General features: G+C 36.8%; 1 protein-coding gene across 2 annotated transcripts in view; it reads left to right on the top strand.

Moving 5' to 3' along the window:
- HDX (highly divergent homeobox) overlaps nt 1–26,582 on the top strand; it is a 58,817-nt gene that overhangs the window by 18,585 nt on the left and 13,650 nt on the right. For both annotated transcript variants that reach the window (XM_085319650.1, XM_085319651.1), the window contains exons 4-8: nt 1,043–1,096; nt 11,487–11,633; nt 17,464–17,671; nt 21,071–21,150; nt 24,048–24,131. In XM_085319650.1, the coding sequence (XP_085175776.1) occupies nt 1,043–1,096; nt 11,487–11,633; nt 17,464–17,671; nt 21,071–21,150; nt 24,048–24,131 (573 nt within the window). The remainder of the gene's footprint in view (nt 1–1,042; nt 1,097–11,486; nt 11,634–17,463; nt 17,672–21,070; nt 21,151–24,047; nt 24,132–26,582) is intronic.

Genomic DNA, 26,582 nt, shown 5'->3' with positions numbered 1-26,582 from the left:
GCATGCAACCAAGAAATCAATAGAATAGGAAAAAAAAATGATTTTTTTTTTTTGAGGGGAGAGTGTTTCTTCCCCTCCCTCTCAACCCTTCTTGAACTTACATGAGAAAGTGTCTGCCAAATTAGATAACCTCCAAGCATTTTAAGTTAAAAGTTTGAAGGATAAAAGTATCTTTTGCACTTGTACAATAGATAAACTGTACCAGGTATTCTGTATTTGGGTAGATTAATTATTAGAGCACTTATCAAACTACAGTAATGGTTTTTGTATTTGTATAATCAGCAGAAAGAGGGTGGACTTTTTTCTTCCTCACATGTATAGCGTGTGTAATGATTTGAGATTGATTAATCTCTCAAGAGCTATGTTTAGTCTCTCAAGCATTGCTTGTCTGTAACAGAAGCTAAACATGGAATCCTAAACAAACTAAATATTCCACACTATGAAACATTTCAGCTCTCCAGGGAAGATAATACTGCTTATTCAAAGAAGTCTAATATCTGGAAACAATGACAAAAAAATGAGAATCAAAGGAGATAGCTTTCACCTTTGTACCCTGCTCCCCCTTCCTTCTTTGGACCCACTGCCCACCTTTTCTCCTCTAATGTGCAAATCTTTAGTATTTGACCTTGAATAATTCAGTTACTAACATTCTAGTACTTTTTTACAGTGTATTGACATAATCAGAAAATATTTTAGGGCATTTCTGTCAAACCTGTGGCCCTGTCTAACTCTGGTTTGCTTCATCTTACCTGCCTTGTGACAGACTTAAGATGAAAGCTTGTATTTTGAAACACTTTCAAAATAGCAAAAATACAGAAATATCTGAGATGGTGGTGTTACCTCTAGTCTTGCTTGGAGTTTCTTTGCAGCARTAAGACTAAATGTGACTTTATTTTGCTTTTAAATCTGAACTGCAGACTTAAGCACAGAATTGAATGCACGATATTGAAGTCTTGTAAAAGCTGCTCAGTATTACTAGCTTTCATAGTGACCTAAGCTGTTGTTGTTTTTTTGTTCTGTTTTTCCCCTTTCACCCTTACAGATTTCAGGAAACCTTACTGTGCCTTGGATTACAGGTTGTTCCAGAAAAAGAGCAGTAAGTATATTTCCATTTAAGTAGCTAATGGGTTAAGTGAATGAATGAAATTTATTTGTATACATTTTTGAAAATGTCAAGTATATTTATGTTACGTGGATTTGTTTTTACTTTTAATGTTCATATTAGACTAAGTATAATCTACAAATATAATGCTTCAGTTGCCATAAGGTTGACCTGTAGCTTTAAAAGCAGGTCAAGATCATAATCTTGCATCAAGTTATGTGATGTTCAGGTATATAAATTGTGAAATTAGATGAAGTATAACATCTGAATAATAAGGACTAACAGTTTGGAGCCCAAAGTGTACTCCTTATATTGCAAATGAACTGGTTGTTAATTGAGAGAGAACTGAATGCTTAAGAGAATAGCTGCTCTTCTCAGTTATTCTGTGTGCATGCACAGAATTAGTCCATACTGTCTGTAACTTTTCAAATCTAACTGTATCCACATATGTTATCTTGCATCAGGCAGAATCAGCCAGGTTGGTGTCCTCAATTCACAAATGACTCCAAAGCATAATACAAGGTATGAAACAATTTATGCAGGAAGATACCACTTTCCAACTCTTCTGTTCAATTTATGTCCAGTATTTCAATTGAGTAATATTCTGATAGCTTCTGTTTGAAGAGCATGYAGATTTTGCTTGCTTACCATGAAAATATACTCTAAAGTTGCAGGTTTGATGATACAACTGAGCTTCTGTAATGTTTTCAAGAAGCTGTTCCTTATTAGTCTGATTATATCAAAAGTAATAACTAGAGAGATGGCTATCCTGATAATCAAACTTATCCCATCATAATCTACAAACCATTGGACTGTCAGTGTCATGTGTGCTACTTCGGCAATGATAACTAGATGATGGAAGAACTTGTCCTGGCCTTCTCCTCTCTGCTGTACCTTTTAATTTTCTTTCTTTTTTTTAGATGCTTCTATTTACTGTTCAAAAAAAAATCTGCCTAGTTTATCACATTTCCTGTGTAAGTAGGAGTCTATGGAACATTACATTAATTCCATTTTTTCTCAAACTTTTGAGAGGTTCCAACTACAGTACATTTCTACTATCCTCAGACTTCTGTAGTATCTCTTCACAATAGTGTCCTCCAAAGGAAGCATTACTTCTATATAAATCTTACTGTTGTTCATTCTGTCATTTTTTTTCTAAGTCTTAGTTTTCCTGCGTAGGCTTATTTAAATGCAGCCTTTTTCCTCTTGAAATCACCTTCCCTCCCCTCCCCCCATTTGATGACTCTTTAAAACATCAAGCAGTTTGTTAGTGTCTCAGAGTAGTTTCACTATTTGGCTGAGCTGATCTAATAGCAGATCAGTGCTGAAAGGGGAAGGTTTTTCCCCTGTTCCTGTTGGTGCGCTGCCACCCCATCCAGAGCACTGGTACTAGTGTCTGATTGCAAGGTAATTCAGGGCAAGAATCTGAGCTGTCGGATATACATCTCTTATGCTGAGTTTGTCTTTTCAGTCAGTTGAATGTACTTAATAGGGATCAGATGAGTGCCAGAGACAGCTCAAAGTAAGCAGCAGGAGTGTGTGACTGGGAGCAATGAAGAAAGTGGGACAAGAAGCTGCGAGTTGTTAAATTGTTAATCTTTGCTGGGAAGCTGTAGTCTCARAATGTCCCTATATGCCCTAGGTGCCTTCCACTTCTGCCCAGCATTCGTACAGGCTGGTGGATAAAAGCAGAGTTCTTGCTGAGGCTCTGCAGCCAGGTGCAATAGATCCTGTCCTGGTCTAGCCCGGAGCCCTCAACTGCAAGGCACTAAGTGCCCAAATCTTCTGTCTTCTCTCCAGTTCTTGTTATCAATGTACAGTGTTTAGGCAGGACATCTTTTAACAGTATATAAACTGATGACAGATTACTCCAAACAGAKTTTTTAAGTTCTTTTGCTGTCATTCAGACTTTGTGATGCTTTTTGTTCCTCTTGGACAGAATTAAGTAATTTTCAGTGTTGAAAAATGATTGACTATTACACTTTTCCAGTCAATTTTTACTTTTCTCTGTATGCCAACTAATGAGTCACCAAACATTTGCATAGACTTCAAGTCATTAGGTCACTTGGGCCTGAACAGTACTGAAGCGTGTTTATGATCAGGAAAAGACGAAAGACAGTCTGTGGGGATGGGATTCTTTGAAGTTTGTGAAGGCACAGGGGCACCTCTTCACTGCAGCTGATGCCTCAATTCTCAGCAAGAAAAGACATTTCATCTCCTGTTGAGCTACAGATTCAGCTGACTGATATCTTCTGTAGTAGGGGAAGTTACTTTGCCAGTCTGCTCACTGTTTACAAGTGAAATCTCTGCAGGAGTAGTGTCTCCTGGGGGATGGTTGGTGGTTCCACTTTCTTCTGGCATTTCAAATACAGCTCTTTTTCCCACTGCACACTGTACACCCACCCTTATTTTGAGGGTAAGCATTACAACTTCACACTTCCCTAGCTTGATTTTTAGATGTTCAGAACATTGAAATTAATGGAAGGCTTTTCCATTAACATTGGTAGCTGAATTAGCATTGCCTCTCTCCCTAAACCTAACTTAATCACCTATTTTTAGTGTAAACTGCTGCTTTTCAAGCTGTTTTGCCATGAAGTCCCTGCATGAGTGAATTCTACCATTCATCTCTTTCCCTTTTTACTTCTCCTTTTCCTCTACCAACCTGGATGCAGCACCAGATGATTTTATGTTTAGGAAGTTAGAATGCAGCTGTTTCCTTTCCCCTTTCTATTTTTGCTCTACTGATTACTTTTTATATCAGTATGTGAGAATGCACTCAGCTGGGAAATGCTGATGTAAACAATTGCAGAAGCTTCTGTAGGGATTTTGTTGTGGATGTGAAGGTTACACTATGGGCRATGGATAGTGTTTTGAGGCAGCTGTCCTCATGGCACAATGTGAATCACAAATGATGGATGTCTGTGTAGACAGCTATGTAGAACAAAAAGGACACTATCTCAGGAACTCAGATAAATTAGTTCTGAGGATTATATTTACCCTTTTCTGTTGCTTACATTTGTATTTCTGACTTCTGTGTAGTTGCATCTGTGTTGAGGGTAAGCAAGACAGTGCTTGGAGTTTATAACTACAGTGTAATCAAGGAACTGAGTGTTTTGTGGTTTATAGTGGATTGGTGCTGGGAGGAGTAAGTTTTCAGAGGTGGCCAGAGAAATGTTAATAGGAAGATGGGATGTGAGAGCAGGTAGTTTGTCCGTGGATAAGAGGGAGACTTGCATGGCGTTTTAAACTCAGGAAATGTGTTTGGAACCATTACCCTTCATGCTTTTAAATACTAAATTGGGTCATCAGTGTCAGCTAATATCTTTAAACTTTCTGTATTTGCTTCAATTGAGTAAGCCCTATGTAGTCTGCATGCAGAGTTAGCATGAATCTAAGTTGCTAAGCTGGAGTCCAGGAGCGGTTAAGAGAATGAAGAGAAGAACACTGCAGCCAAACATGTGGCTCAGTTGAGACCCATGTTTGTCTTTTGGTGTAGTTCTGGTCTCAAATGACTTCATATGCCAGGTGAACATAGTGAGAGAGAGCTTTCTGGAAAAGCACGTGCGCTTTTTAGTAAATGACTTCCTCACTTGCAGAGTAACATGATACTGTCCTACATTTTGCAGCACTGGATAGGCTGTACAGGACTGATTGACATGTTAGGTACCTCATGCAAAGCATAGAAGGAATTTTTAGGATAAGTTAAAATCGTGAAGGATATGAGAATGCTTGTTCATTTGTGTAACCAGAAATGGCAATTAATTTAAGGATTTTTTTTCCCTTAGTCCTTCACTCCCATGTCTTTTCTTTTTTTAAACAACAGAACTCATAAAAACCATTTGTGAATACAGTTCAATTTGACAGTATCTCTTTTCATATGTAGAATATTTTTCAACTTAGTATTTTTGTCAACATATCTTGGCGCTTTTGGTAGGATGTCTAGTGTCTTGTAATTTGGATATGATTCAACAAATCTGTTGTCTTTTTTGCAGTTTCAAATAAACACTGCGTTGAGATACGAAGTTATTGTGCAAACATGATGTACTTCAAGACTCAGAACCAGCTGATTAAAACATTACTGGTTGCTATAATGAATCTCAGCATCACTTGAGTTCCAACCACACCACCTTATGGAACAACTAGCTTTAATCTCAAACTTGATTTTAAGTAATACTTCAATACAATATTAGGGTAGTTCATACCTGTTCTCTAGTTAATACTGCTGTTCCAATAGAAAGTTTCCATAAAGAAACTATTAAGGTGTGTAATGTTTGTGTTGCTACTTTAARCTAGAATTTGATAGCCAATGCTACCACCAAGAAAAACATTTGAGAAGCTCCTGTTTCAGCATTGTCACATCATCTGTGCTAGTATAGATGATCAGGAAAGAGGCCAAATTGGAAAAATGATCCAAGCTGAAAATAGTTCTTAAAATGGGGAACATCTTGCTGGGTTAACTCAGGAGTGAACCATATGGCTTGTCATGCAGCCATATGAACAGTTGTAGTATGTGTGGGGAGAGGCTTAGATAGTGATGCAAAAGCAGGAATGAGTAGAGGTGGTTACAGACAGTTTCAACTGGCATTGCTGCCAGAAAATCCCAGTTTGTCAGACTGTGCCCATAGTGTTGTATGAGGAATATAATAATTTCTAGAAGTACTTGAAATAACATTTAAGAACCTTAAACATAACAGGAGTTGGATGGGGCAGTTGAAACAAAATGCATTTAAAGGTGTGCTTGCTTATAATAGCACGAACTGCTCCTGTGACRTAGGAGGCTAACACTTAGGCAAAATTTAGAGGTCAGAATCAGCAAATAAGCTTGTAGGCCTTTGCATCCAAATTTGAATCCTGATGCATTCAGACAAGATATGAGTATGGTTACATATTTAACTATATATGATGCACTTTTTGACCTCCCTTTTTGTTAGGACAAAACCAGAAAGTCTGATGCCCTTGGGCAGCCGAAAACGAGTATATACACATGAGTATTAAAAAAAAAAAAAGAAAAAAAACCTCTCTTAAATCCTTCAGTTTCAAATCTGTTAGAAGAATGAACATGAAAGAACAGAAATTGAATGAATGCAGTTGTAGAACTGTGATTTTTGGCAATTACTGCCATTCAAACAGCAAAAAGACTAATCTGTACTTTGTTTGAAATGGGGAAGATTGGTTTTTAGATGCTCTGAATTTTTAATCTTTTTGCCTTGATGTTTTGTTTTCCTTGCCCTGTCCTTCAACTGCATCAGGAGACGACTAAAAGCTGTGCAATTCTTTAGAACTCCTTACTGGTCTGCTCAGCAATACTGTAAGATGATATATCCTGACTATTAATAAGTGTTAGCCTAAAAGTGTCACCCCTCCAGTTCTTCACAAGAATGTACTTGGAAATTATGGAATTTTGTGTTCTGTCATGGTGCATGTAAAATGCTTTACCCTTCATGGATGCGTTGGTTTTTGTTTTTTTGTAAGATGGTGGAAGGATAGCAAGGTTTCAGAAATGGTGATGAGCAGACTGACTAAAAAGATTTAAAAGGATGAAAATCTTCATTTTTGCCCTCAGAAATCTTGAGTGTACTATCTGTGCCTAAGTCACCTATCTGATGTCTTAGGCAGAGTGATTAGTATTTATGGTACACCATTGCAGTTGAATCTGCATAGAGCTTCAACGTGGGTTCTCTAGCCTCTGTTCAACATGTATATGTTGGCAGGGAGGGGGGATGAAATAAGTAGAGGCTTTCTGTCCTAAACATTTGCATTTTGATGTTATGTCATACTGCTGGTTAAACATGGTCTATTCCAATGAATTGCTGGAGACTTGATGGAGGACGCAGCTAGAGAATCTGTGCTTGTCTGCTTTCTCTGGCTAAAAGGTAAATAATCTAGTTGTCACTCCACCCGGGGTCAGTTCCAGTGTAGAATAGTTATGTAATTCCAAACTCGTGCTGTTGAAAGGCCAGTAAGCCCGTCGTCGTCTTCTGAGGCTCGTCACAGAATGCTGCGGCAATTACATTTTCTTTCTAATGATTAGAGAGATGGGATCCTCTGTGGATTTATAGGGTGGAAGTACCTATCTGCAGAAAGTATGGTTCTTTCAAGGATACTTCTGACTTATGTATGGTTCACTACAGCTTCAGAAGTGAACCTAATCAGTTGATTCATTTAATATATGATTTCAGCGCGTTTTAAGCAGACACAACTTCCCATACGTCACAGCATAGTGCCCAGATTACCACAGCATAAATGCAGTAGTCATTTGTACTGAATCTGCAGTTACTTCATTATTAAATATACCTTTTATTATTAATCTGAAAATTCTGACTATTTTTTGAGTGTGTGGACTGCAGCCTTTTCTATTGATGCATTAAAAACGATCTAAAAAAGGAGGCTGTAATAAAAGACAGGATAAGAACACTCCACTGAAATGTAATTACTCATACCAATTATAGACACTAGATTTGCACCACAAATACTGCATGCACAGTGGGTATTATGTGGTGCTTGGCAAAGCGCTGGCGATGTCTGTAATAAACTGGGTCATCTCTTACAAGAATGTTGTTATTACACTTGAGAGGTCAGGGGATAAGCAGGGTTTAACTCTGAGCTTGGCAGAACTGCTGATTCAATTTGCTCACAAGGATTGCTTTTCATTGTGCTTTGATAGACTATTTTCTGCTGAAAGAAGCTTCTGTTTTTCAGAATATGGTCAACAGAACTGATAAATGTAAAGTATTCAGCAAACAGTTAATACTCCAGAGGCTAAAGCCAAGCCTCAAATCAATGTGTAGTGGATCTGAAAAGAGGGAATGAGATTTGTATTCATAGACTTTATTTGTTATAATGAAGTAAAAAGAAGAACTGAAATACTGGCTTGTCTTGAGCTGTGAAAAGCATTGTCATAAATATAAAGCTTTTTAGTATTATCTTATCTTTTCCCCCCATTCTATATGAAGCATTAACCATCAATGTTATAARACTTTTTTTTCCCCCCTCAATTCCTTTGATCCCAAACAAGGGGAGATTTATTAACTAAATTGGTAGAAAGCAAGTTTTATGTTCATGTAGAAATTTTACCCTTTAGTGCCTCACAAAAGACTGGTTGCAGAGCAATACATGATTTTTTTGGAGCAGCAGCTTATAATAGAGAAGTCAAATTTATCATCCCTTTGACCAAGATTGTATATAAATGTTACTGAACGGAATTTGTAATTTCTCCAAGAAATTTATGAAAGGGCATATATGAAGGCAGTTGGTCTGGATCTAAATTCTGGACAATCTGAAGTGTTCTTTACATTTAGTGAACATAGGAGTTGAGACTGATCATGCTCTGATGGTGTAGCAAGTGAGAGCAGTGTAGCTTAACCCTCTTCCCTTGCTTCTGTGAGATAAGGTAGTGCAACTTATAGCTACTGTGAGCCAGTGTGCAGGGAGGCAGCTACTGTGATTCATTTAATGCATAGTAATCCTCTTAGCAACTTGAGTTAAGAATCTGAGCCCTTGAATGTCTAGAAGCTTTGTTTTTGTGAAATAGTAAAATTTCAGGTTAAATAAACTGATACATTCTTCTTTTCATTGCTACAAAGACTGACTATCTGTATTAAAGTCATTACCTATGCAGCCAGAAGATACCTATCTGTAGACAATGTTTTTGGTTTTCCAAAGGAAACTCAATTCCTGCCTACTTGTCTGTGATTAGTAGGTTATTGTGTGCTAATCTTGGTGAGAAAAGTGGCAGGAATAAGATATGACTCAAAAGTATAATAATTAAAAAGGGATGTGAAATAATAACTGGGAATATGCTGAGTTTGCTGGTGTGAATTCAGCAGGCATCATAGTAAGGCTGTTCTCTTCAGTGCTTAAGGGAAGTATTTCTTTTCATTATAGCTTTTAATTTTGTTTCCTGTCTCAGATGTTTCCTAATAACACCATCTTATATTTACATGCAGTTGTTTCCCTCCTCAGTTTTGTTTCTGCATGTATAGACTTTTTTTTTTTTTTTCATATCGGCTGTCTGAGAAAACTTGTTCTTCTTGTTCCTTCTCTGACCTACAATCAGTATCAGCATGATTAATGTACTGCTGCACAAGCCCTTCAAGAACAAGTGAAAGGATGTGACAGTAACTGCAACAAAAAAGCAAAATGCCTATTGTCATTTGAAACACCAGGGATTATTTTTGACAAGGAAGTAAAACAAAAGTTTTAAGTTTTTTTTTCTCCATTTCTGCGATAAGTGGCTACACAAGCTTTCTTTTGGGATGTAGCTACAGAATATTTGCCATAACTTTAAGGTGTCTGCTTTGATCTGAACTGATTGAGATTGACTACAAGCCTGTACTTCCAGCAACATTATGTAGCAGTTGTGAGCTGAAAACCRTTGAATATTGATTAACATAGTAAGAACTTTATCAAAACAGTTATGGTAGACTATCAGAATTAATATATATTCATATAAGATGGAAAAGATACGGTAATAGCTTTATAAGTAAACTGTTCTCTTTTGACTAACTGGTGTTACTCCCTTGAATATGAAGGAACACTTAGTATTAGGCAGACTTGCTTTAGCTTGTGTCATTTCACCCCTCTGCTGTGGTGGGATAATCTACATGGCATGTTCCAGCTAGGCCTATTAAATATGTAGAAATTTTTTGTTTTATTTTCCAGAAAAATAATAATCATGCTAAACTGAGTGACAGATTTTTGCAGCAGTGCTATCTATGAAAACTCCAGAACCAACAGGAAATGTTAAATGTTTGTTTATTTAAAAGCTCAGTATATTTTAGAAGGTAAAGTTGTCATGAGCTCCCTGTCCATTCAGGGAGGCTGGGAAGGCCAGAATGACTTGTTTGTCCTTGTATTTTGAGTTCTGTTGTCATATTCCTTTCTGCCCTCCGCTTCTTCGGTTCGTGGTTGCACCTTGCTGTCCTTGCCTTCTCCGTGCAGTTGTCATAGATCAGCCTTGGGATATATTAACTGAATTCCTTTTAAATGATATTAAATGGCACCATCTTATCTGGGAGTGCATCTAATGTGCTGCAACTGCTAATACATGCTTAGTCTGTAAGCCTAGACAAGAGCAAGCCTGAAGTAATGTGTACGGGGTGGGCACTGGTCTCAGCACCCACTGTTTTACGCTGCAGATTAGCCCCTGGTGTGCTGCACTGCCTGCGTAAGATGATAGCTTCTGGATGGGGACTGTGGAGAAAGCTGCTRTAATTCTGTATTTGAATGTAACTATAGCCACCCCTATAACTATAGCTACACTTCTGTTTAATATTGGTATATCAGAGGCTTAAATGCTTCTAATGCTTTGAGAAACAGTGATTTTTAAAAAGAAAACTGCAGATTGCCCTATCCTGAAGATTAGCATTGATAACCATATAAGGTTGTCAAATGATTTTAGTTCTGTGAAATTTGTAGTCCACTGTTAAAGTAGCTTCCTTTTAACTTAACAGTTTTTAAATGAGCAAACCTAGATTTTTAGATACTAAAATCATGGTTAGTTTTTRTAAAACATTAGCAGCTGAAATAATAACAAAATTGGCTCACAGCAACAAAATGTTGTTACTCCTTACTAATGCAAACTTAACTTTTCTGCATTTATGGACTTCTAACAGCAGGAGAGATGACAAATACGAGTTTTCACAAAGAAATAGGAAGCTTAATTAAGATCACTGAGCTGAAAGCTACTGAGCTTGTAAGTTCCATTGGGAGGATGATAAACTTGCAAAATGTTGTACTATGTACTCATACCAGTTCAAGAAGTGGTAGGAAGTCTAGGTGACTGTTTGTCAGTGTTAGTGGTAATATCTGTAATCTACTACCATATCTTGATAAATATGCACGTAGAGTTGGGGAACTCACAAATAAAGAGTGGAACCAATTTAARCTCTGAAGCTTACCAAATAAACATTAAAGCATTCCCTTTAGGAACTCGGAATCCTTTGAATTATGCATGTATTGTAGTTTGCAGTAAGATTAAAGAACTTCAGGCAGGGAGGGTGAGACACTTGAAAAGCCTTAAGGAATAATATTCATAAATTGAGTGGAGAGAGTAAACAGCGCAAAAGGAAAAAAGTTATTTTCAGAAAGCTGTATAGAGTGAGATAAATTAAAAAATCAGGTGGAGCTGAAACAAAGCTGAAGTGCTTTACACTTACTTTAGCACTACTATTGCCTTTAAAGCAAATCCCAGAGAATTCTTACTGGCCTGGATAAAAAACAAACTTTAAAAAAAAAATCTTAAGGGAGAGTTAGAAGAAAAGCCAAGGAGATAGCATAATGTATGTCTTACTGTGTGTAAGATCTCTGGAAATGAAATGGTCTGTATTAGCTGAAAATTTTTTAATCTAATGGTAATTTTTTTTTCTTTTTTTTAATCTTACAGTTACAGGACCGCACACAGTTTAGTGACCGAGACTTGGCTACCCTAAAGAAATACTGGGACAATGGCATGACCAGCCTGGGCTCAGTCTGCAGAGAGAAAATTGAAGCTGTTGCTGCAGAATTAAATGTTGACTGTGAAATAGTGCGGGTAAGAAATCTGGTGTCTTCCCCTATCTAGTGGCAGAAGCAAAAATAGGACAGATGAAAGCCTTTAAAAATTTCATGAGGAAGCTTGAAATAGATTTCACATATTACATAATGAATGACCGTGTTGGGAAGTGCTGTCTTGCTCTTTCTGCAGTCTATATATAGAAAAAARCCCTCAGGTAAGAGTCTTACTGATCAGCAACCAGAGTAGCTCTACAAGCTGTCTGACATTCTCTTTAGACTAGAATAAGATTTTAAATAACAGTTAAATTTTTTAGAGGTATCCTAGAAGGCTGATCAAGATAAAAAGCCCTTCTAAAGATACAGGTATATTTCGTTAATGCTTATAGGTCAAAAATAATTGTAAACATGTTAAAGAATGTTCCAAAATAGGAAAATATCTTGAAGTGAAGTAGGGATGTGATAAAGGACAAAAGATATTGTGAAAGGATCCTGGTCACTGGAACTTGATAGTCCATATAAGTGGTGGTGATGAAGGATTCCATTAGGGTGATACAGGACTGATGTAGATAATGTGATTCCTTAGAACCGTTTCACATCATCTGTTCCAGAGATTGGGAAGTTTGGTACAGTGTCTGTTGTAGCCACTTCATGCACAATTACCAGGCATATACTGTCTCTCTAAAATGATAGGCATCTCATTCGTTCAGAGTGCTTCCCTTCCTCAGCAAGTATTTGGATTGTCTTTGCAATCAGAATAATCTGTGTTTCTGAAAGGCGTTATTAGTCTTACTTTCTCACCATAATGAAAGTGACAGTTGTGACTAGTCCTTTCAACCTTTGTCCTCTTCTTTCCACCTCTTTCTTTTGACATTGCTGTGAAAGTGGAACTTGGAGCCCTTATTTTAAAGATTCTTTTGTGGAGATCTTTTAGGGGAGATGGTATATTAAAATGACACCAAAGTTAATTTCACTGTTAAATACTAATTTGGCTACTTGTTTGTTTTCCTAAGCAGATGTGAATTACCAAAAAAAAAAAAAAAAAAAAAAAAAAAAGCACTTTTCTAGAGGCTGAAAAGAATTATTCTTTTCCATGTAGGTGACAAAGTTTCTCCATGTTTTCCAAGCTCTTCACCTGTTTTCTGAAGGGTGAAGCTATTTCCACTTTTATACAATACTTTATTCACAGGACAGTAAGACTGACACCAGTGCTTGGCTTCCCTTAATTTGTTCCTTTAAGGACATCCTTACTGGCACATACAGGATAACAGTATGCTAAGACCTTTCAAGTACCTGCTTGAAATGCTTTTTTTTTCCTTCAGGGCAGATAACCAGTTTGCATTAAACTCAAATGAACTACCTAAGACTTCATGGCATGATCTCTAACAGAATTCACATGCATGCATGTTTTTTCTTTTCAGTAACAGGTGGTGGTGTCTGTCCTACTTCTGCCTCTGAGTCCTCTATATGACAGACTTGGAAAACAKAGAGAGAACTAGGTTGGAGCTTGGTCCTGCACCATGCTATGCTATCTTTATCTGTGCAAAGGCTGAATTTATATTACACTGCACATGTATTCTTCAGTGCTTCCTGTTGACTTGTCTCTAAGACATGTTGTGTGTGTCCTAGCTGTGGGATATTTTCCATAACATACTTCACACTATCTGTCCTAAATTAATCTTGAGATCTAGATAGGCATGCCGTATTGTGCTTTCCTCTTACCCAACAATCTGGATATCCTTTGGAAGGAAACCATTATGTCTGGGTATTAGTCTGTGATACAGTCTCTTTCTAAAAAGGAGTCAGAGCAAGGCTGTGATGCAGTCAGCAGTGAGGCCTTAGGGAACCACAGAACATCTCTGCCCTATACTGTATGCTTAGCCAAAAAGAGTTGGACCAAAAGGACACTTGGAGGAAGAATTTTTCCACTTCCAATATGTGTTGCCTTTATGTGTATTTTACTGTACTTTGAATTCCAGATAGTGTAGGACTAGCAACTGTTTCTCCATTTGTGAGGTAACAAAATATAAAACTATTTTACATAGATATATACACATATTAAATCACTTATTTTAAATTCAATTCAGTATACTTCCCAATTCTTCTCTTGTCATAGATTTTTAATGAAAATTTTTGATTTGTCATGTCATTTGTCATGTCAGACAAGTGATGCTTTTCTGAAAGTACAAAGACTTATCTTTATGATCTCACACTTCCATGAAAGGTCTCTAGTACAAAGGAGATATCAAATCTGTTTTCCTGTCTCAAAGAAGGATGTTCACTACCATGAGCAGTTCCACTGGATTTGTTCTTTTAAGGTTGAACAGGGCATTTTGTTCCATGGCTTTGGTACTTGGAGACTGGATTTGCAGAGTGACTGCTGGTTGCATATCGTGCACATTTCCACCCCCAGGTGTCTTTCATATGTTCCTGAGACAGAAAAAGAGGGAAGAAAAAAGAGAGAAATTGTCACTTTTAAATATGTGAGCTCCTGCCAGTATTTCATTAAACTTGCAATATTTCTTATATTTGCATTATAATTATTGATTTCTAGTTATGTTTTCTGGGCTTTTTTCTGGGCTTTGTTTGTAGTTGCCTGAACTTATTTTGTTCTCTTGACTAATTTAATTTGTTCATACCAATAGAGTGTCTGAAAGGTGGAATAACCTTCAGTGAGATATTTGATGTTTGGGGACAGGGTGACAACTATCAAGCTCCTCAGAAATATTTGAGTTGTTTTTTTTCCCCTAGGGTATAAAGCTTTTATGCAAAAGAGATGTAGTGCTACTCCTAACTACCCTGTCCACAGGCTAGAGGCCTATCTTCCTCCTTCCCTGCAGCTCATCAGATAAAAGTTGCAATATTTAAGGTAGTGCTTAAGTCTGAATTCATTAACAAATCAATCAGTTGCAGCAGAATGGTAACTCATTTTTCACAGCTGATTAATGATTCTTGTTGTTGGGAGCTCTGGGCCTAGTCTAGGTGCAAGTTACGATGGAGCGAGTCATTGGAAAAAATGACTAAAGATACTTGATTTTTAAAGCAGCATTTCTGAAGGTTGCAACCTGGAATCTTTCCTGCATGTTGCAAGTTGACACCCTATCTGGAGAGCTGTAATCATACTTTTTAAGTGGCCCCTTGCCAATCCACATATTTACAAGCTGCCTCAGGACAGTCATCAGCTGATTCCTTCTGCCTGGACTCCAGCCTTTCATCCCTAACTGTTGCTGGTCATCTGTTTAGTTGAAGCTGGGGAAATTGCTGCCGAGTTCATTACCAGCTGATCTAAGTAGGTTTCATGAGTCTGATCGCGTGTATGTTATGGATGTTGCTTGATATTTCTGAGGAGGTAAAACTCTAGGAATATCATTAGAATTATTAAGTTTTTCTACAGAGAAATATTAATTTGTCTGTTTACTTGCTCTTACATCTATCATTGTACTAGTCCAGAATATTCAGTATAAAGTGTGGTGTATATTATATGGAAGCTTAAGACTTTTCTTTTTCATTTTAGTTCAGAACATTATAAAAAATAAATTCGTGGATCTTATATGACACATTCAGTACGTCGAATGATAGACTTACTATCTGCTTTAAAGGATATGTAAAAATACAAGTAAGGCCTACCTTGTTTAGGTTCCTCATTTTTTTTGCTGAATTTCGTTTATTAAAAATGAAGCAGATTCTCTCTTAGAGTTCTTAGCACTTTAGTGTCACTATAAAATTGAGAAAATCTAACAAATAGCATTATACTGTTGTAAAAAAAAGAAAAAAAAAAGGAACATAGGTCTGGAAGAGGCTACTTATGTGGTACCCTCTACCTCAAAGGTATAAAATGTTCAAAAATCCCTACTTTGCTCTTGGGACAAATTAGAGAGCTGGAAAATCAAACACCATGCAACAAGAAGATTTTTGCCAAAATTAGTATTAAGCATGTTCCCTTTTAACTGGCAAAAAAGCCAATTTGTTTGGCCTAAACTTTTTTTTTCTTCTTTTTCAAGGTTGGCACTGCATTAAACTATCTTTAATAGWTAGGACTGCTGTTAATATTTTTTAAAATTTCTATTTCATAATCAAGATATAAACAAAATTTCTTAATGTTTTGTACTAACATTTCCCATGCTRTTCGTCTATCAGAACTGTATTTAGAGGAAGTGGAATGGGGAGGAGGAGAATTGCAGGTATTTCTGAAATAAGGCCAGAAGTAGTGTTGCCTTGTACATTTCTAAAGAAAATTCTCCTGGAATATTTTAGTGTGTTTGATGAACTCTGTTGGACTGGAGACCTTATGATAGGGGTATGCATTTTACCATATCCTGATCATATGGTTTCAAAAACAGCAGTTGGCCGTACTTTCTAGAGATACCTTTGATTTTTAGTGTTCCACAAATTCTAGCACTTAAATGACCATGCTGTACATGCAGTAATCATGTCTGTAATCATCATAGTAATCAAGTATGCRGTATATGGTTATAACTTATCTGGGCAAACTGCATAATCATCATTCCTGGGTCAGTATGGAGTGAGGTCTTTGAACAAGGAGAAAGGTCCTGCTTGTACTTTTGGTGATGCTCTTACTGGCGTTTTTGATGTCATGGAAGGGGGTGGAGAGCTGGATCAAGAAAACTGGAAATTAAGAGAGGGCAAAGAAGCTGATTCCTGGCTCTGAGAAAGATTTTTTTGGATGCCAGTGAAGAACAGACCTTGAAGGAAAAAAATGGGGACAAGAGCTGTTAAGTAGAATATAAATTGGGGACAAGAGCTGTTAAGTAGAATATAAATTGGACAAGAGGTTACAAGACTGAGTAATGCACAGGAAGAGAGAGTTAAGAGGTAAAGAGTTGCAGACAACTCTTAGTCCTTTATGCTAAACTCTATTTTTCAGCTGCTAACCCTTAGCATAGGTTTTTCTTTATAATTCCTCAAAGAAAGGAGGTCAATTGCCAGTTACACAGCTCCACAACCACACAACTTGGAGAATTTTTAATTTTCTTTTTTTTTTCTTTGCAAAGAGTGTCAGTTTTGACGTAAAATGAACTTAAAGTGTCAAAACCTGTCTGACTATGAATGATTTTTCCAAATTCCTTGATCCTGGACTTGTTCCATCTCCCACCACTGTTTATAGTATGCTCTTACACCTTTCTGCAAGCAGTACTTCTTAAAGACTCATCTTCTATCCAGAGAAGACAAAGATGATAATGCTCTGAACTTGCTTATTTGTTCCAAGTTAAGTTTCCTCTGCAAAGTAGAGGAATGTAAAGCTAGCACCTCRGTAATTTGTGCTTTAAGAAATCCTAGAACAGGTTGAATGTGTGGGTTACTGGATACCTTAGTAGCCTAGTGGAAGTCATTGCAGGGGGATAACCTGGATTAAAGATTTTACATTAAATTCATAGAATAGCCTGGGAGGGACCTCGCAAGGTCATCTAATCCAACTCTTGAGCAGAGCTAGGCTAGATTGCTCAGAACATTGTTCAGTAAAATTATGCGTATCTCCAGAGTTGGAGATTCCACAACTTTTGTGGACAAACTGTTCTAATGCTTAACTCCCCTCACTGTGAAGTGTGCCTTTTCTTCCCTCCCCTTATTTCCAGTCAGAATTTACCTTGCTGCAACTTGTGACTGTCACTTCTTTTCCTTTTGCTCTATAGCCTCTTAACCTTCCCTTTTCCCCTGTATTGGAGGACTGAAACTGGACATGGTATTCCAGGAAGCAGCCTCATGAATGTCAAATACAGAGGATTAATCACCTGCCTTGAACTGCTGACTACTCCTGTTCYTATAGTCTAGATATGCTAATTTCACTTGGTTGTGGGCCTGTTGCTTTTGTTATAGTTTCTGATATCATTCATGTTTATTTCTCTTACAAGACGTGGATTGGGAATCGAAGACGGAAATATCGTTTAATGGGGATTGAGGTCCCACCCCCTAGAGGAGGTCCTGCTGATTTCTCTGATCAATCTGAATTTGTTTCTAAATCAGCACTTAATCCGGGAGAGGAAACTGCTACTGAAGTGGGGGATGATAATGATAGGAATGATGAAGTATCAATCTGCTTATCTGAAGGAAGCTCACAAGGTATTTGAAAATGCAGTTACTACTGTGCCTATATTTTTACTTTTTTGCAGTTTGCATGCTTTGGATTCTCTGTTGTACACGTTCAACAATGTCTGAAAATGTATCTAACAGTTGCAAATTATCTATCTTGGCCGTGCTAAAGGTACAATTTAGTCTCTTTCTTCTACCTCTTTCTATATGAAATACGTTGGTTTGTTATCAGAAAGCTTGCAGAAACTTTGCGTTGTAAGACTTCTGTTTCTGCTAGATCATCAGAAACTGGTTGACAAGTTCACAATTTGTTGGTACAACAGACAAATGGACAGGAAGTAAAAATGTGTAAACCTCATTTCCCTAGGAAAACAGATTTAAAACATGCTCTTAGTTTACTTGCCAGTTGTACTGAGCTTAAATATCTATTTTCATTAGCCTAATCGTATCAAAATTTTTAACTAAATAAGCACTAATGTGACAGAACCTGCTTGCTTCGGGTTGACCAGAGCTGCATAGTTGCAGTTTTCGTGATACTAAACCCATGCTGATCAGACATGTTCAGAAGATGCTGGCTCGAACCTGATATCACAGTATAACAGCTTCATCATGTGTCAGAACCCAGTAGAACTTACTGCCATTAAGCTGTTTGAGATGTGTGTGGGGTCTTCAACAAGCAAATACAAATCGGTAGGAAAAGATCAAAGTCGGTAGCAGTGGACTGCTCAGGAAGCCTCAGAACTGCACACGCTGGGTGCATGTGTGCTCTCAATACAGTTCATGATCTTGAGTGACAAGTGTCTTGAACTTAATTCCCTTGTTCTCCACCTTGCAGAACTGCATGGCCAAATTAAATCATTCTCTCCCTCCCTCGCATCCTCCCTCTCTTTCTCTCTCTTTACATTAGTACTCTGGGCCTAAGGCAGATGAACTGCCTCTGTGCACATTTCACTGATTGCTCTCAGTGCGTATGATTAGAAGAGATCAATAAAGCCTCTGCTCTTTAAACTAAAAGAAAATCTGACCTAGTGCATGCTATTTAAACTTAGCAYGCCAGCCTTGATCTTGTCATTTTGTTTGAACAGCTTAAAGGAAAGAACTAGAAAAGTGGAGAATTACTGGGAATGAATTTATGATAGCTTTGTCAGATTCTACTCTAAAGGGAAAAATGATTAAAAAAAAAATGGGTCCAGTAATTGAAAGCCAAGTGAGATGCAGAATCTGAGTCTCTCCGATTTGCCCGAGGTGTGGAAGGAACTGATTTAATAAGATCTATAGAAAACAAAATGATGCTGGGGGAAGAATCTGAATTCTGTACAGCTAAAGTGAAGAACAGCACCACATTTATTGAACTAGATTTTCTTAAAATAGACTAGAGCTGTAGAACTATGAGTAGATGACCATAATCAAAATTTAAGCAAGTGCAAAAAAGCTGTAGGTTTTCCTTAGTGTCCAAGAATCCTTCTTTCATTCTTTATTCTAACACTAGAATTATTTCTATCAACTTCCACAGTCCAGTATGGTAGGTTTTATTACTACAGCTCAGTTGATTTTTGAACTTCCTAGAAACACTTCCACCAACAATCATATTTACTGTTCAGTCATAGAACTGTGACTGTTTGTAATCTTTGAGAACTTGTAACTGTTAGTCCCAACAAAAGAACCCACCAAACTCTCAAAGATAAAAAAGGATATTCTTGGTCACCTAACTAGAGAGAAAGTATTGATGCAGCTGCTTTTTTTAAAAGCAGCGCATAAATTTAATCTGTAGTCTAATGCAAAGTCCAGCATTAAGTTTCTCTAGTAATATTAACTTGCCTTTTTTAAAGTTATGTTAATTGAATCCATAGTTTGTGTAAATGGATACAGCTCTATGGAGACCATTATAGCTGTGCCAGTTTATATTAGCATAGGATGAGTATTTTAAGAGTTTGAAGTGCTGTAGGGAGTTGGATTCAATAGTCAAATGAATGAAATGGTGACTGTCAAGGTTACAGAGCGATTGATGTTATAGATGCTGTTTTAGTTTCTCTTGAGTGTGCTTCTTAGATGACTTTCATTCCTCTTTGAGTGGAATGATGTGGTTTTATATTGCTGCCTGTTATTACAGTTCTCCCTGTTGGACCCATTTGCTTTTGGTACTAGCAGAAATTTTCTTCTGAAGTTGCAGCCAGTGCAGATTAAATTTATCTGAAACTACTTCAGATAAAGTTTGCTCAGTTAGAGGCATTTAATAAACAGAAAAGTTATTTAAAATGATAAGTTTCTGTATAGCTAGTGTGACCCAAATATTTTCCATGTTTTGCAGATATTAGATAACTCTGGTTAAATCCTTTTACCTCTGTGTTTGTTTGGAAGAGGCATTCACCTGCACCATTATCTACCCTCTCCTTTAGTAACCTACCTGAACAGTTATTGCCCATTCACTGTACCTCCCTTCCTCTTTAGGTATGGCAGCTTGATTGCTTGTCCCTTTTTATGCAAGCTCTACCCTTTTCAGAATACTCTGTAGAAAGTAGAGTGTTTCTAATTAATAGCCTAGCTGTTATTAACACCATTGAAATATTAATCACAATTGTCTTGCCTTTGTGTTTTGGTTTATTTCTTGTTTTGCTATTTTTATCAACTGCTTTCTTGACAGTATTCTGAATGCAGAGAATTAAAGTAAATCTCGGAAATATATTTAATCACAGGAATCAATGTGCATACCTTTCTCATTTTTCATGTTGACYGTAGTTCACGGGTAATGGAATTGTCTAGCAGTTACGGTTGAGACTTAAAGAATAAGATCTGTTGTGTTTTCAAGTGTGTGCTTTGCTGATATGTGTCAGGGGGAAGATTAGATTCACTAGACRGAAACATTTTGCCATATGAGAATAAAATAATTACCTTCTTGATCAGTTTTCTGTTCAAAAGTAGTGCCTACAAGGAGGAGGTGGGATTCTGGTACATAGCCTGTAAGTACAGGGCAAGCTGGATTTTTCATGTAATTTCCTGGAAAAAAAAAAATCCTTCTTTCCAGTTAAATGAGGTAAAATATGGCTTTAAACTAAGACAATAGAGATTTTGGATGTGAGTGGGGTTAATCAGAAAAGTTCTAGGTAGGTCTAGTGTGAAACTCTTCATTTCCTTTTGAATATTCCAACCTGAACCTAAATGATAGAAGAATCTTAGTGCAGGTTGCATGAGAGTAAATGATAGACTATTCTTTTTCTGTCTTTCCAAGTTATGATTGTCTCAAGTTTGGCCTGAAATACTCATGATGTGATATCTTGTTTATTAAGATAAGCAGTATTTTTTTATGAATAGACACTGATAGTATGACTTTGCTTTTGTATATAGCAGATGTGACATATTTAGTGGAAAAGACTAGTAATGGTGCTCAAGYGTGAAATTTGAATGAAATCTGAAACTAATTTATTTCTGCAGAAGAGACAAATGACACTCTTCAAAATGAAGAAATCGGTCACAAAGAAGACGACCAGAATCCAGCATGTACTGATAATGTGGTATGTATACTTTTCCTGTTCTAGTTATATGACCTTTTTGATGTTATTGTCCAATGCTGGTGTCTTTCACTAGATGAAAGCTTCAGTTGAGTATACTGGGTCCTTCCTTACTGCTTGAGTGCTACAACAAACTGGTTGTGGTGGAACTGTGCACATTTAATAGAAATTGAATAATGCGGATTTTTCTATTTTCTAACAACTCAATATTGTTGTTAAGTGCAGAACAAGGTGCTTGGGTACCACTCTGTAAGTACATATTGTAATAAAATAGTAAGAATAAATAACAGAATAATTTTCCTCTATAGCTAACCTTGGATCTGTGGGCTCAAACCAGGACTGGATATATAGCCTTCATTCCCATACTCTTGAAAGAGCATAATTTAGATGTTTATTTTCTCATATGCATTCACTTGGAGTCAAACACAGTTCTTGCTTTTTTTAATTGACTATGATAAGAACAAGGAAGGAAAGATGGAGGGAGGAGTCATGGCAAATAATGTAATGTGTCCCCTTTGTTTAGCCTGTCTTCTCTCAAATTAGAAGAAAAGAGAGGAGGAAGAGGAGAGAAGACCCCAAGTGGTAGGGTAATTTTTATGTTAAAAAGTAATCTGGAGAATAAACAGGTGATGGTTCCAGTTCCCAGATAGACTCTTCTAACATAGTTAGAGGTTAAACTACGGTAGCTCAGAATATGACTAGAATATCTGTTTTATATTGATCACCTATAATCTGAAATGGGAAGGTGACCAGCAAATTTTCTTCCCCTTAATGTATAAAAGAGAGAATGTTTTGTGCGTTTTTTGTTTGTTTKTTTTTTCTATTCTTTTTTCAATACACGATCACCTTTTAGGTAAACTAAAATTCCAGGGCTGTATTTCTTCTGGTTAGCCTGAACAGAACGGCCGCCCTTTTCCATTCTCTTTAACCTAATGGCCTGCTGTGACCTTAGAAGTAGTAACTTTTGAATTTCAGGGTGATGTGTTTACCATGGAGATGCAGAATGTGATGTGAAAAGATCTGTGAAGATGATGCCTAAAAATGAATTGGATCTCCAGTTTACTTAAACTAATGTTACATAACTGGATATAATGGCGGAGGGGGGGGAGCACAAAAAAGCTTTTTTTTTGTATCAAGTTCCAAAAACACCATAACAAAATTTTAAAAAGTATACTGTTAAAATGAGACTAAGATACATTGGACTTGGATAACAGATACAGTTTATTTGAAATTCTAATCTGTTTGTCCTCTGCTATCTCAAAATATAGAATTGTAAGGAAGGCAGGGTTGAATGCTTGGCATTTATTTAGAGACTCTTTTTCTTAAGCTGAATCTAAAATCAAAAATTTATTTAAATCGCAGTGCATCAACAAAAGAGCTTTGTGACATTAAGCCTTTGAAATGTTACCACTTCAGCTGTGTTGGCAGACACAGAAGCACAGAAAATGCACTTTATATTCCTTACCTTCAACACATGTTCATTAGCATAGTGGGCTCTACTACTGAGAGAGTGTTAACATGTCTYTTAAGACTTTTTTTCTTTGGTTGTTAGGAGGAAATTTCTGATGGCTGGTCTGCAAACAGACAGAATATATTATGTTGCAGGGAAGTAACTTCCTATTAAGTAATACCTCAGGAACTAACCATTAAAGTGAACTTCTGTCACTGTTGACCCTTGCCTAAGTTGCATTAAAAAGTATAATAAAATTGCTTTAACCTATTATACACAGTCTCATAAACGTTTACAAGTGCTAGAATAGTGAAAGGTAATATAAAACCCCCTTCTTACACTACTGTTGCTTCTTTCTCAAAAATGTAATAAAATTTGTAGTTTAATCCTTCTGAGTTCTTTCTTTTTTTTTTTTTTAAAAAAAAAAGCCGGTCTCCTATCGCTATCTTACTCAAATTCTTTCCCTCTGTTTGCAATTTCATTTAGATGTGAATAAAAAAAACTCATAGATGCTCTAAAGATGTGTAAATTTTATGGGTTTTCTTGTCAAAGTATGTATTAACATAATTCTCTCATACCAAGGTTATTTGTTGGAGGTTGGGTCACACACACRTAAGTGCTAACTAGTTCAATGTTTTAGGGAATGTTTTAGAAGTTGAGATATGATTATAATGGATTTCCAAATTTTAAACAGCATTTAGGTTGGCCTTTAAGATTGTATTTTAGATAACTGTAGAAACCCAATAAAGTTCCTAAGAAGTTTTGTGAATTAAGTGAAAATATCCATATGTATGTATGCACATGTATATACATACATATGTACATATCCATATATGTGTGCACACACACATATGGATATCACGCACACACGTTTGAAACTGTCAGTCGTATCAATGTCCTCTATTCTTCAGGGCATTTGACTTGTGCTGTGACAGAAGTAGACCAAAGGAGAGACTTTTTTAAGGCAAGGGGTAGGTTGGTTAGGATTTGCCAGTCATTTGCCGTAATGTTGACTTCATTTACTTATTTTTTCTGTCTAATTCCAGAGGAAAAAAACTTTCTTACTCTACTTGGCCCTCTAGGATGTCTTCAGCAAAAGGCTTGTGTAATAAATGCAGGCTCCTGCAGGCTATAACAAGATACAGTATGCAATTTAATTGCCAAAAGCTTGGTGACATGTAGTTCCTCCTCTGCAAACAGCCTGAGTCACCATGCAGCGACTGTCCCAAGTCTGCATATACACAGTTCCAGTTTGGAGTCTTCCTAGAGCTCTTATGGCTGAGGTGCTTGATTGCCATCTAATGGGGGCTCCAGAACTCAAAACTGCTCATGAGCAGGCAAAAATAACCCTATTACCTTCTTAAAATGTTAGTTTGAGATAAGCATTGTCGTTTGTTGCGCTAATCTATAAATTAAAATATTTGGAATGAATTATCTACTTCTGTTACAGAAAATAGAAATTATAGATGATGAAGAGAGTGATATGATAAGCAATTCTGAAGTGGATCAAATGAGTTCTCTCTTGGATTATAAGGTAGGTAATTTAAGCCGTGAAATAGTAAGCRAGGTAGCCCTTCACAAAGAATTTGGACAGGTTTATCTGCAAGGAATTGAGCACAGGAGTGCGGGAGCCTGGAATGCTTCTGTTCTCATCAGGTAGCCATGGTGCAGCACATTTCCCCTTCAGTCATGTGCTAAGCAGTCTCATCCCATCTGCAGTTGGTTTATCTATGTTTCAACACAGAGGGAGGCAGGAAAAGTCCAATTTCTACCAAGCAGCTACATTACTGTAAGTGTAGCCATCTGCAGCTCCCACTAAGTGTCCCGAACCAAAACAATTTATTTAGTGTCTAAAATGAAGCTTTCACTCTGTGGCAGAGTTGTTCTCTGGAGTGTTATGGAATGCTTTTAAAACACAACGTGATGCTGCCAGCTCTAGAAGGTAATAATAGCAGCTGGAATCCTCCAACAAAATAGAGGATACTGAGAAAGTAGTAGCTCTAATATTGTAGTGCAGAACATAAGCATTGTAGCCTGCAGGACTGGTTGTAAACAGTAGTCGTGGGAGGGAAGAAAAGCAGTTAGAAGCCTGACAGCTGCTGTCTTCTGCCAAATGGTAAAGGTTATATGCATGCTATTGGTCTCAGAAGAGTTGCCAAGTTCTGTATTGCATTTTTGAGCATGTTTTTAATGTATGCGGCTGACTTTCTTGCTTACAAACAGGCATATTCTACTAATGATAATCAGTTACCGAAATAATAAACAGATTATCTTTTTCAGAACAAAAATTAATCCCTCAAACAGTGTTTTCCTGGTAAGGGCAGTGCAGAATGAATATGGATAAGAGAACGACCTTTTCTTAATGTCACCTGTCACAAAACTAAAAGGTTTGGTGTGACAGCTTGCCCTGCAGGACCTTGTTTGTTGTTTTGTTGTTTGACATAAGAGATTGGTTTTTGTGGCTGTGTGTTTTCTGCATTTCTTCTACTGGACAAAGGCCCTTGCTAAGTAGGCAACTTGTAAGTTTATAATAAATCCATTAAGCTTTTTTTATGAAAATGCCTCCTTTCATGAAATATGTGAAGACCAGCTTTTCAGCAAGCCTTGAAGTCACAGCCCAAATTTCTCTCTTATTCTCAGAGCTGTTATAATCTGAAACACTATGGTCATTTATTTATTAAAGGAATGTCATTTTTTTGGATTAAAAAAGTAGATGTTTATAGGCTTGTTAAAAAATCTTCTGATTCATCGCATAGTGTCACCTTTTCATGGCAACTAAATTTGAATTTTAGACAGTAGCAAGTGTGAACATGAATGTCAGAGCATAATTCTGTATTGTAAAAATATTTTCATCATTATTGAAATGAAATGCCACTTGGTAAGTTTGCTTTTGAAATTTGCTTCTGCAGTTATTTGCCGCTACTGCAACCAGCCATCAGGGAATGTTTTATATTTTTCACTGCCAACCTAATTAATCATATGCTTATGCCATCAAACCCAACTTATAGAGATTTTTTAAAAAATATATTTTTAATTCTCATTTTCATACAATATGGATGGGGAAGTAGCGATAAAATATCTAGTCTTCTGTCAGAATACTGTGATGTATTCAACAGGAAAAGAAACCTATACAAATCAATCTCAAATCTAGATTCTAGATTTCTGTAATGCAGTTTTACAGGCGTTCCTGAAAATATTCACAGGATATTTTTACCCTTTCCCTTTTATCCTTTCATTCTTCTAGTTCTGTCTTCTATGACAGGGTTTCAGGTATACATGTGGACTACACTGGGGAGCATAAGCAAGGTCTTATGCAACGGAGTATGGAGTATGTGGGCATACAATCTACCATAGGATAAGTTAGGCCATAAACATAAAAATTAGCTTAGAGTTTACTCTGTATTGATTATTTTTAATTAAGCTTCCTTGAATTTACCAGGGGATATCTGAGCTGAGCAAATGGAACACTTGATCATGAAGTAGCTGTGAGCCTAAATGCTTACTTTCTGTGATGATGTCTTAGTGTATCCCTAACAACTTCTTTATATGCATGTTTCCATTGTCTTACAAAGGATGTGCATTCGGTGCCATTATATAGATACTTTTTGCAAAAATGCATGGTGATTTTGGTCTTGAAAAGCAAATTGTATATTTAGCTTACATGATCTTTGCGAAAATGAATTTAAAAAAATTGCTTTAAAAATGCTAAATCTGTCTGTCAGTCAATCTTATACATCAGTCAGTTGATAAATTTGAAGAAGAGGAGATACTTGGAATAAATTGAAATACCAGATCTGAGTTTTTATTCAAGAAGTTTATCTCCATATCAAGGAACTCATTTGCAAGTACAGTGGCATGTATTTATAGAAAGGTTGGAAATATGCCTTTTTGTCCACAGTATACACACTGTTCATATTTCCCTGACAATACAATTAGAAACCTTATATAAAGGAACTGTTTGTTTTTTTTTTTTTTTTTTTTTTTT

The sequence above is a fragment of the Rhea americana genome, unplaced genomic scaffold (genome assembly GCF_003343005.1).
Source record: "Rhea americana isolate MKP2758 unplaced genomic scaffold, rheAme1 scaffold_6, whole genome shotgun sequence".
Taxonomy (NCBI): Eukaryota; Metazoa; Chordata; class Aves; order Rheiformes; family Rheidae; genus Rhea; species Rhea americana.
The sequence above is the reverse complement of the archived record's forward strand: the minus strand, read 5'-3'. Positions and strand labels throughout refer to the sequence as shown.